At 52.1% G+C, this 11,660-nt stretch overlaps 2 protein-coding genes across 2 annotated transcripts; both read right to left on the bottom strand.

Annotated features, from left to right (window-relative positions):
• Positions 1-548: 548 nt before the first annotated feature.
• Positions 549-2,187, bottom strand: MAM_05431 (sulfatase; the record flags this gene model as incomplete). Its single annotated transcript, XM_040824229.1, has 2 exons — positions 549-1,370; positions 1,567-2,187. The coding sequence occupies 2 exons, from the start codon at positions 2,185-2,187 to the stop codon at positions 549-551; spliced, it is 1,443 nt and encodes a 480-aa protein (XP_040677941.1).
• Positions 2,188-5,424: 3,237 nt separating this feature from the next.
• Positions 5,425-10,539, bottom strand: MAM_05430 (ras GTPase activating protein; the record flags this gene model as incomplete). Its single annotated transcript, XM_040824228.1, has 2 exons — positions 5,425-5,812; positions 5,885-10,539. 2 exons carry the CDS (start codon positions 10,537-10,539, stop codon positions 5,425-5,427), a joined length of 5,043 nt encoding a protein of 1,680 aa, XP_040677940.1.
• Between the last annotated feature and the right edge of the window lie 1,121 nt (positions 10,540-11,660).

Here is an 11,660-nt window from a genome sequence, read left to right as displayed (position 1 = left end):
GATTAATTACTCCCATAAGGAATTTGTCCCATTTTATTTGCAGTATCCTAATCCTAAACACGCCAAATTACATGTAACTCGGGCTAATTCGCGTTTGGGTATCATCCTCGCAACAAAATCGCATTTCAAACTCCTGGATGACAAACCCCGGAAATAATACCTTCTTGTCCAACTTCACATGGTCCAGTCCCTTCAAAGACAGGTCTTCTGAGTCACAAACTAGCCGTTTCCATCAATGCCATCACATCGGGTATTTGATGCCCGCTTAGTTTTGTTTCCTTCAACTCAATTTCGAGTCGAGTTGACCGCCTTGGACTCGTATCCATTACTGTCCACAAAGGGGAAACGGGCACGGCGCTCCAGAGCATCCAGAGGGATAGTGGAACGGATATACCTGGCAAGCTGTTAAAACTGTGATTCCTCCCACCGTCCTTGGCTGGCGTACAGCCCAATGTCACTTACTTCATTCTGCCGTCGTCCAAGGGATCAAAATCCCAGCTTGTGAACGTGCCTTCCTTGAGGGCATCCCAAACAACGCGGCGACTACGCTAAGACTGGAGGACTTGTGCTGTAATGGCGTCAAAGTCCCACTTCGCCTTGGCCTCTGCGTCGAATTTCTCGAACAACGCTTTGATTCCCTCTTCTTCAGCATTCTGCGGTGCAACCGTCACGAAACGCGCCAAATTGTCAAGTTCGTCAGGATCCCGTTCCAAATTATAGAATTGCGGCTCGTCGGCTGGGCAAGTGATATACTTCCACGGCCCACGGCGGATCATCATCGCTGGCCGGATAGTGCCTTCGCCAGTGTATTCAGCAAAGACGGTGTCATGGCCTTCCTTATTCTGAAGATGGGGCAACATGCTAAGTCCGTCCATGGGCAGATACGGATCAGGCTTGGTGCCAATCAGATCGCAAACGGTTGGGAGCAGATCGAGCGTCGACACGTTTTGGCTGACGCGGTGCGGTTGGAACCACTTCGGATAGTTGACCAGTAGAGGAACTCTTACAGACGACTCGAAATAGCTCATCTTGTACCATAGACCTCGCTCGCCCAACATGTCGCCATGGTCCCCACTGAAAATGATGATGGTGTTGTCGGCCAAGCCAGCATCTCCGAGCGTCTCGAGAAGTTTGCCAATGCAGTCATCCACGTAGCTGACGGCGCCGTAGTAGGCGCGCTTGGCTCTTTTGATTTGTTCGTCAGAAAAGTCCTGGTCCCAGAGATCACAGACTTTCAGTAGGCGCTTGCTGTGAGCATCGAGCTCCTCTTTTGGAATGCGAACTTTTGGCAGCGCAATTTCTACTCCCTCATATCGGTTCCAGTACTGCTTGGTGATGGTGTAAGGGTCGTGAGGATGAGTGAGAGAAACCTATATACGGAGCCATGTCGCTGTTAGCATTGTGATAAAAGGGCAAAACACTTATCTGTTCCTGAAGCCCGTTTCCAGCACTTGATCTTCATCAGCTCGCCACATGTTGTCCCACGTGCGGGCAATCTGAAGAGCGGCTGCCTGGCATGGCCGGCAAAAAAAGGCCTTTTTTCCTCCTATTTAAACAGTCACTTACCGTCAAAGCAAACGGACGCTTCTCCGGGCCTTCGCGGACGTGGTCCCACAGATACTGAACGCTTCGATACATGACCTCCTCATCATAGTCAAGCTGGTTGCTACGGCCGCAAGGACCTGCTTGTAGGATTGAACTGGCATTGTGGTACCATTCCAGACGAGTATCGGGCTCGTCCCAGTTGACAGCCCAGCCAAAATCCCCAGGGTAAATGTCGCTCGTGAGACGCTGCTCATATCCATGAAGTTGGTCCCCAACAAAGTGCATCTTACCTGCCAGGGCTGTGTGGTAGCCCTTGGAACGGAGATAATGGGCATAGGTGGGGATCTCAGAGTTGATTTGAGAAGCATTATCATACGCCCCAATCTTCATGGGTAAAAGACCAGTGATCATACTCATTCGGGAGGGGGCGCATAGAGGAGAAGGACAGTACGCAGAATCAAATTGTACGGAGGTGGCGGCGAGGCGGTCCAGGTTCGGCGTTTTTATCTGTGATTCTGGGTTATACATCTTGAGCTGAGGGGCAGCCAGCTGATCAGCCATGATGTAGAGAATGTTGGGTTTCTCAGCGCTGCTCTTGGGAACAGGTGCTGCCGTTTGAATAGTGTTGATATCGGGAGCCATCTTGAATTGGTTGGAATAGGCTATGTGAGGAGACTTCGAAATGGATCGTTCTTCCAAGTCCGAGTATCCCGTGATCTAAATTAGCCCTCTATTCACTGCTGTAGATTCGGAACCGCCGCCTTCTAATTGTTAGTTCTCTAAAAACTTCACTCAACTCTCGACAGCTGGAAGCAGCAATAGGAGGGGCAGATCCGGAAAGGGCCCTCAAGATACAAATGGTGGCCAGTACAGCAGTGGAAACTATATGGCAACTCAGATCAGAGCGCCACACAGAGACAGGAAAATGGTGAGTTGTCTGATAAAAAGGGTAGGTACGGAGTACAGCTACTGCGTTCCCTCCCAATAGTTCGACCTCCTTTCCACTCCAGAAGAAAAACAAGAGCCCAAAAGAACAGAGTTTAAAGGTGACAAGACAAAAGTTGGGGCGGTAATGGTCTCGGTCCTTCTTACAACGTCTGTAGATACAGAAAGTGCTCCAATGTTTTGATTAGCGTAATCAAAATAGTCCAATACAGGAAACAGTGATGAGAACAATACTTTGCAGCAAAAACGACAAGGGTTATTAAAACAGGGTGAGAGGTGTGGGAGAGCTCAGAACGCCAGGGGTCTTTATACTCTGGTCTTCTCTGCTGTCAATCCGCCACCCCAATGGGAGCCACTCGCGGCGCCCGGGGTCGTGGAGCCTGCTCGCCGCAAGTTCAGTTCGAGAAATCGCAGGGAGGTGGGAGGGGCAGTCGCTGGCGGGGTGTTCGGGCGGGAGACAATAAGGTTCTTGGTGCGAGAAAGTTAACAGTACCACTACGTACTACTCGCAGTCGTGGCCCGTGTGTGCAACCCAGCCAGCCAGAGGTGGTTGTTGCAATTCTCGGTCTGTATAGGCGGTGTCCTGGCTCCATTGACTCCCTATGCAATGTAAAATGCACCATGTCGAGAATCGATGCCTCCCAACAGAGCTTGACCTCGATGCGAGTTGTGGCCCGGATAGTAAGTGTCTTGCCACCGGCCGGTGCCCACCATTTGGCATCACTCATCCACAATACTCGGAGGGTCGTCGAGGAATACTGCTTGTCCTTGACGAAATCCGCGGTCTCGAACGGCTGGCTGTACTAGTCAGGCTCCAGCATCCATGACTTGGAAAGTTCTTGGCGAGTGCAAATGGACGCCATCGACAGGACCAACAGCCCCGACCCTGGACTGGTGGTCACATGGCGCCTCCCAGCCAGCTCGTACCGCAAGGGAGCAAAGACATTGGGCATCAGAAAATCGGCGGTGTCACGGACTCAACGACTTCTCGAGGCAGAAGGCCACAATCTGTCTGTGGAACTACTGCTTTGGGCGTCTACCTCGACTTGGTTGGTCCGTGGCTTTTTAGCGCCGGGCCATGATGGTCTCATGCACACCCCGGGATTGGGGTGAACATGCTTGGGCTGATGCTTAAGTTCTCATGGGAAGGATGTTGTTCCAATCGGGTGTACTCCGACTTGCCTGCCAGACAGATACTATCACGACGTAACGGTGCGTGTACGGAGTAGTCGTCGTTGCAATCGAGGTTGTGGCAGAGAAGAATCGGCCTTCTGCCGCCGGTATTCTGCCCGTGGCACCTGTGTTGATGGCAGAGAGGCGAAGAAGATTAATGAATGCGATGTGGCGGGGGAGGAAGAATGGTGTGGGCATGACATGGCGGTCGTGAGCATAGCGTCTCATTCCCATCCGACAGCTCCTTTCCCACGTCCAAAGCCTGTTTGTTACAGAGCGCGGCGCATCTGGGAAGGAGCAGTCTAAGCCCTTACCTTCCTGACTTGCGTGAGACGTGCGAGGAACAAACCCCCTTTGTTACATGTGGGTTTTTCACCTTTTCGGAAAACTCTATTGCTCCCTCTCCTCGTCGTCCTGATGCCGTCATGCAGCGATGTCGACATCGCCTTGACGGATGACACCATGCGTGCTAAGTTCCAACGCTCCCTTCAATCTCTTGGTCCACTTTGCTGCGACCTTTTTGACGATTGACAGCTCGACTAGCTTTCCGAATTCGACCCAAGCGTGAACCAGCCAACGAATATTGTGAACTGTCCAGACACCGCTGAGACAAGAGACAAGGACGGGTATTGCATTGCACCTCTTGCATGATGATGCCGCAGCATGCACCTATCGTTGTCCCTGTCCCACCAATACCAACAAACACGCACGGAGTACAGTTGAGCTCGCACCAGCATCCAAAGACCAAAGAACAGGGACCCACGAGCGAAACGAGCCAGTTGAGCGCCCGCGCCGCACCAACCAACCCCTGAACCGTCATGCAACTATTTCTTGTCCAACGCCCTGCTTTTTCCGTGTTCACAATGGAGGCAAGTCCGTCAGCTTTCCATGATGCGACTTGACGGCCAAGCATGACCCTTGGCAGCCTGTTTGCCCCGAACCGGCAATCGAGCACTTGGAATCATTCGCCTCACCACCCGGGCTCGCCGGCTTTACGTAAATATTCCCAATGATAAACGTGACCAAGCCGCCCGATGTCCTTCAGTAACAGGCCGTCACCGCCGATTCGAACAAGACAGACAGCCTCAGCATGTTGGACAACAAGGTTCGGACATGACGCTCGGTTACTGCAGCCGGCTGTGCTTATGATCAATCACTCTTGCCCATCCGCCCAATCAGTGCATTTGCTGAAGTCCAAAAGAGCCACGCACATCGCATCGCAGTTGGAAGACTCGGGCGACCCCAAAGCTCGTTCGGATCATACACATGGACCTGTCCTGGGCAGCACAAGCTCCTCACCGCCATCAGCGTTGGGCAGTCTAGATGATGTCGAGACATTTCGACGAGCAAGAGTCCTTCTCAATTCTTTCATTCGCGCCAATAATAATACCGAGACACACAAGAATACCAGGGTACTTTTGTACAAGACAACCCCCCCCCCCCCCCGGCAAAGCCATTCCCGAAGCGCCTCACCTATACCAGACCCATATTCATATTCACGTCCAGTGCCGTCCAGCCCCAGTCCATCCGTACAGTCCAGCCTCAAACTTGCGCACCGAGATTACGCGTTCGTCAAAATCCCTATCCTATAATATAAAACAGCTGAGTTTCTTGCACAGACAAAAAATAACAAGCCAGCAAACACCGAGCCATGCCCTTTTCTCCCTGTTCTAATCGCTACCCATGACAAATGCAAAGTCAATAAAACATCAAGGGAGCGCTTCATCAGGACACATGTACCTCCTCTTGGTGGGGACGTGGCTACGTTCCGTAAAACTTCTTGTATACGAGATGTAGCAATAAGTTGACGTTCAACTTCACGTTACCCTCAAACAGGTTCATGAACTGATGAGATTCAAACTGTGCCTGCAACATGTCCTCAATGGGGACCATGGCGCTCGCACCCGGTATCTGAATGTGGCCCCGTGACCCTTCGATGGCAAACACACCAACCTCGTCACAAGAAATGGTGATGTTGATGTTGTCCCATTCTCGGTCACCAATGCCAACCCAGGATACCAGAACGCCCTTTTCGGAGAGCGTTCTGGCGCTGTACTTGTAGCTCCCAAATTTGGGCACCCGGCCACTGCGCTCGAGCTCACGCTGGTGGTTGTATTGCTTCGTAAATGGCAGGAGGAACCTCTTCTTCCTGTTCATGGTTTCGGTTGTCAGTGCGAGTCTTCAGGTCGAGCAGTGGAAAAGGAGGATCACACAAACATACCCCTTCTTGTTCTGCAACGTCGCCATCGCCTGCTCAATGTAATCGTCATAGCTCTTCCTTTGTTGTTCGAGGTATTTGGCCTTGTCAGTCAAGTTGCTCAAAGTAAGACGCACCCCTTCCAGCTCTCTTTGTCTTTGGACTCTTCTGCGGCTCTTTGTTCTAATATCGCTGGCAATGGCGTTCAGAACGTCCTGGTAGTAGTTTTGCTTCGAGATACGTCCCGTCTGTTCTAGCCTCATTATGTTCTCCAGTGCCGTACGCTTGAGTTCGTAGTAACTCATTCTCGTCACATCCACCATGTTGGTGTCCGAGTAAGCCCCGCGAGTGTTGCCGTCGCTCGAAAAGTCATCACGAAGCACTGCTTGCCACTTCTCTTCGTCTTCCTCATAGATGGGCTTCACCAAGATTTCCAAGAGGTTGGCGCCAGTCTGAACCCGGATGATATACAGGACGCAGCGCTTCGTCTCCATAAAGAGCGACTTGACATCTTCCTCCGGGTCCTGGACATTGTGGAGCTTGGGAGTCAAGAACATTTGGATATCCGACGACCCAGCAGCATTCATTTCGTTCTCATTGCTCTTGGCATTGCCCAGGTCCTGGATGATCTCTCGGAGAACGTCATCCCGCGATGGGCACATGAAGGGAAGCTCAGACGCCACCAGGTTATGAATTGCAAAGACGTCCGTCATCTTTATGTACAGAGTCGGCTTGTTCTTGGCATAAAGGTCATTGAACTCGTCGACGCCAAAGGTGCTTTCGGCGTCTGCCACGGATATCAAAATCTGTAGGATTTGCCGCATGCGTTGAACGGAGTCTGTTACAAAGTTGTTGAGAGGCTGCAGATAGATGTTTTCCCCGCCGAATGGTCGCCCAGAGGCAACCTGCCCGATGACCTTGGCCACCTCACTCAAGTTTCTTCTTTGGAGTGGACTGAGTGACTTTTCAATAACACCCAATTGTTCCGGTTGGGTCAGGGCGGGCTGCAGGTAGAACTTCCAGATCCAGTTCGCCACGAGCTGAAGCAAGTTTTCTTGCGGCTCGCGGTTGAAGTGTTGACACATGGCTTGAAACATCTGGCTGCTCAGGAACCGGAGACCGTATGGCATCTTATGGGCCATTTCCTCCAGGGCTAGAAAGAACTGATCGCAAATCTCCCGCAAATCCCGAAGATGGTCGATGAATAGACGTCTTGTCTCGGGATCTCTAATGGCAACCTCGCGTGGTACGTCGAGCGGTCGGGGATCGGGGCGACCGGTTCGGAGCTCTTCGTTGTTGATGGCAGACCGATAGATTTGCATAGGGTCGCTTTCCAAGTCAAGGGCAGGATCCTCAACGATATTATCGCGGATCAGCGGTCCCAATAGACTGCGCAGATACTTGCGATCCCTAGGTGACCGGGTGTAGTTATTCAGTAGCTTTGGCCAGAAGTAGTTGCCTCGTATGTACTCTTGGACAGCCCGACATCCTTCCACCTCCTCACGGATAGCTCGGGCCACCAGCTTCAAGAGATAGTACTCCTCGCGTCGCTTCTGCGCATAACCAAACAGACTCATGACGAGAAGCTCGATTCTCTTGCATTCTTTTTCTGACGTGCCCTGCTCACGGAGGTGTTTGAACAGCCGAGCAAGATACTGTGGTTGCGTCTGCAAACTAAAGAATAGCTGCTGATAAGACTCCAGCTTCTTGCGTGAGCTTTTGTTGAGCGCTTTCAAGTCAAACTGGTTGGCCAGAGTAATCGTGCTGTTGGCTAAAAATCCCATAGAGTTGCCGCCGTAGTTGTGCTGATGCCGCACAACCTCATCCAGAGTGATCTTGTTCTTTACGAGTAGCGCAATTTTGATGTCGAGCTGGTCGATGTACTGCTCCAACATTTCATTCTGACGCACCTGCTGAACGACCGTTTTTCGCATCCGTTCAAATTCAACTTCTTCATTGAAATCAAAGTCACTGTCGTTCAGAAGGTGAACAAAGTTCTTCACCGCATTGACCGGGGGGTTCTTGCCCGTGGTCAGGCTTTTATACGCCTCGCCCTGCACCTTGGCGCGAACAAAGCTCTGGATCTTGATGACTTTCTTCATGTTTTCGTTGAAATAGCGTTTCTTTTCCTCGAATTTCGCTCGCACCATGAATCCTCTTGCGGCAGCCTGCAGAGCCACGATAGATTTCTCCCCTTCTTCGAGTTCTGTGAGGAGATCATCGATTCTTGCGCGGGTCATCATGGCCTTGAGAATTGCCTGGAATGCTGCTGTGGCTTCGTTATGCGAGTTCAGTTCGACTAGGAGCGCATGGTATTGCCTTCGGCCAAGGTAGCCTCGAACATGTCCTTGCAATCCTGTGATCCGAGGCCCGTGTGGGTTGAGTTCTCGTTGCAAGGCAGCGGCCTTGAGTCTTTCCATCATTCCCCTGGCGCCCGATTGAAGGGAAAGAATTTTGTCTCTGCTTTCCTCTAGAGCGTCTAGTTTTCTCGCAACTTCACGTCTCACAGCGCCCGCTCTAATCATTGCCTGCAGATGGCCAACCTTGAGCTTGTGTTTCCGAGCTTCGACCTTACATGCTCCCTCCCTTTCCCGCACAAGCTTTCCCCGAATAACGCCTTGAAGTGCCTCCCATTTTGGGCCAAGGGCACGCAGCTGTTGCTGCTCGCGGTCGATCTGAGTCCTGGTCAGCAGCGCTCTTGCAGCAGCCTGTAAGCTCGCAATCATGCCAGCCTGCCCTCCTAACAACTGGAGATGCTGGCTGGTTCTAGCTCTCAATGCCATCCCACGAGCGAGAGCCTGAAGTCTCTCGACGCGGCCCGAAGCCTCTTCCGTCTCTTTCTGTTGAGCCGCCAGATTTTTGCGGACCAAGAACCCCCTGGAAACTGCCTGGATCTCCCGGACAGGCCCCTTGCAGCCGTCCAAGAATTGCGATAAGCCTCGTACCTCGTCACGAACCTTCTTGGCCCGTATTATGCTCTGGAGCTGCAGAATATCCAGCTCATGAGCGGCCCAAAAATCATCCCTCGTCCTTAAACACTCTCGGACCAGGAATCCTCGCGCCGCACTTTGTGTCAAGATGGCAGATCGCCGCATCTGGAGCCGATAGCTCATAATCTGCCGGGTGAAGTCGCCGCGAATACGGGATTGTAAATCAATCAGCCAATGTTCCTCGTCCCAGAACTGCTGCATTTTACTCCCAAGTCGCAACCGAATCAAAGCCCCACGTATTTGAGCCTGCAGATCGACCACTGATTCTTCGTTGTCGCCTAGCTCGCGGTCGATTCGCTCTTCCTCCGTTTCCGCAGGCTCGGGCTCCGGTACGCCAAAATCGGCGCCCATATTACCAAAACTGGGCATATTAGCTCCCAGCATATCCAGACCCTTTTGCATTGTTTCTAATTCGTGGTGCTCAAACTCAAGCTGCCCGACGAGGTTGCCAATTCGAAAGTCGACTATGCCCTTGCGAAAGAGGAGCCAGCTCAATGCATGAATACAGTATATGACCTTTGGTATGTTCTTCTTTTCGTAAAGATCAATAAGTTCGAATCGGAAGAGATCAGGGAGTTCGACTTCGTCGAGATATCTGAAAAAGATGGCAATGTTATCCGAATGACGGAATTGAAGTTTCGGATGGTGGAATACTCGAAAATGCCTCTGAGGATTCAGCGCTTCGACCACATTGGCCAAAGTGACTCCGTCCCGCAGAGCTTCCTCCAGCTCAACAATTGGTGGAAGAGTCTTTTGCGTGACATCTTCTATCCATTCTTTGGCCTCTCCTATGTGACAAAGATACTCGTAGGCCTGGAGGAACTGGCGCTGCTTATCCATCCAGTTCTGGCCCTCCCACCCATAGCCGCCGTATTTGGTGTTGCGAGTACCGTTGGACTTGTCGATACACTGCAGTCGGCGTCGTCCACGCAAACCAACGACCTCTTGTGCAGGCGATGTGATGGTGAATTCTTCTGCGACGTCAGACTCAGCCAGCCGAGACAAGGTACGTAATTCACGGGTGGAGGATCGTCCAAGCAGCTCGAGGTCGGGGCGGCCGATGTGTGTTGTGTGAGCTCCTTGAGGCGAGCTGCCATGCGTCATGGGTGTTGTACCATGAAGAATAGAGTCGGATCGGGTCAGCAGCATTGAGTTGGGGCGCATGGGCAACGACCGCGGTGGTGGGGATGTAGGCGAGGCTGCTGGGCCATCATATTGACTGAGAGATAACTTGCTGATGTCGACGCTGCGTCCACGGCCATGTCGAAGAGAACTTGGAGACGAAGCACCCTGAGCGGGAGATCTGGGAGACGATGTCCGGGGCTGGGGCAGCGGCCGAAGAGACTGACGAGTTGGGGTCGCAGGACGATTTTCCGGCCCTTTGTTGAAGGCATTCATTGCCCCTGCTTCAAAAGTTCGTGCCCGGGCGAGGACATCGCTTTGGCCGCGCTTGTACTTGTGGCCAGCGGGGGAGCCGTGGTCGCTCGATGCCGATGTGTATTGTGAGATGGCGCTGCGGTCGGATGCGGATGAATAGCCCGAGGATGCGGATGACGAGGTCGTTGAAGGGAAGCGGTTGATGTTTGAGATGCTAGTAGATATGTTGTTGTTATGCATGAAGTTGGGTAGAGGAGGAGGAGCGAGGTCGGCGGTGCGCGACCGACGCAGAGGATGAGACTGGAACGACATTGTTTGAATGTCTCGCTCACGTCTCTGGGCGCGCAATAGTGAACACAGGCCACTAGCTAGATCCTGTTTGTTAAGACTCCTATGACAGAATGTACATTATGTCGGAATGGGGGGCCGATGGGGGGTTGGGGGGAGGCAATGGAATGCTGAGGGCACCGCTCTGCGGGAAAACAAGATTCTAAAATCGGGACACAAGAAACGAATGCCAGTCAGAGAAAGAAGCACCAGCGGCTAGCCGGGGGGGAGGGCGCGTGACGGAAGGGAGGCTATACCAGCGGCAGAAGAATTCAATGTTCTGCCGCAGCCGTGTTGGTGATGCTGCCAGCAAGTATGACAGATCCCTGACAAGAACCAACCTCGGGCCAGAAGAAGAGGCCTAGCCTGAACAGAAGCAAGCACTTGGGCTGATAAGTCGAGTTACTACGGAGTACTGATACGTTCATATCAAGCAGCGCAAAGCAGCTGCAGCTCTGCACGTCGCGCGGGGTTCCGTCTCTCGGGAGCGGTTGTCTGATGTAAACAAACATGCGGTACAACCACCCAGCAACGCGAAGGTCTCGACTGTGATTGGCTACCTAGGTATAGCGGACGACATGGTATCTCGAGCTTGGGCCTACCTTCCAAGGTACTTACAAAGGTACTGTAGGGTGCGCAGAGATTATTCTGGTGACTGTTTTTAGGCTTACAGGCTATGACAAGATAGCACATAATCTCCTAGTAGCACATGGTAGCCTTTATTTTTCTGTAACAATTTTTCAGGTCTTTCAGCTGTCTTTGGAAAAACAATAGCCTACCTAGGTACTTACTCACTTACCTAAGTACTTCAGTAGGCGCTTCAATACAAATTAGTATCCAGGATCTCGCCCGCCACCAAAAGCGTCGTGGCGTCGACCAAAAGTCGGCTTGTTGCCAGCGATTGGTCCATGTACCGGTCGGGCTGTGCCCCGTGATGCATAAATCTGCACATGTACACAGTACGTACCACTAAACACATGCATCCGAGTTACATCACAAAACCCAACTGACGACATCTGTACTTCTTTGAGTCTTTGATAACATCTTTGGTCATCAGTCAATGTGAACTCGTCCGACGCAGCCGAATGGGCAGGCCCAGCAAATCC

The sequence above is a fragment of the Metarhizium album genome, assembly GCF_000804445.1.
Source record: "Metarhizium album ARSEF 1941 chromosome Unknown scaffold_13, whole genome shotgun sequence".
Lineage (NCBI taxonomy): Eukaryota > Fungi > Ascomycota > Sordariomycetes > Hypocreales > Clavicipitaceae > Metarhizium > Metarhizium album.
Note: the sequence above shows the minus strand (reverse complement) of the source record. Positions and strands in the feature narration are given on the sequence as shown.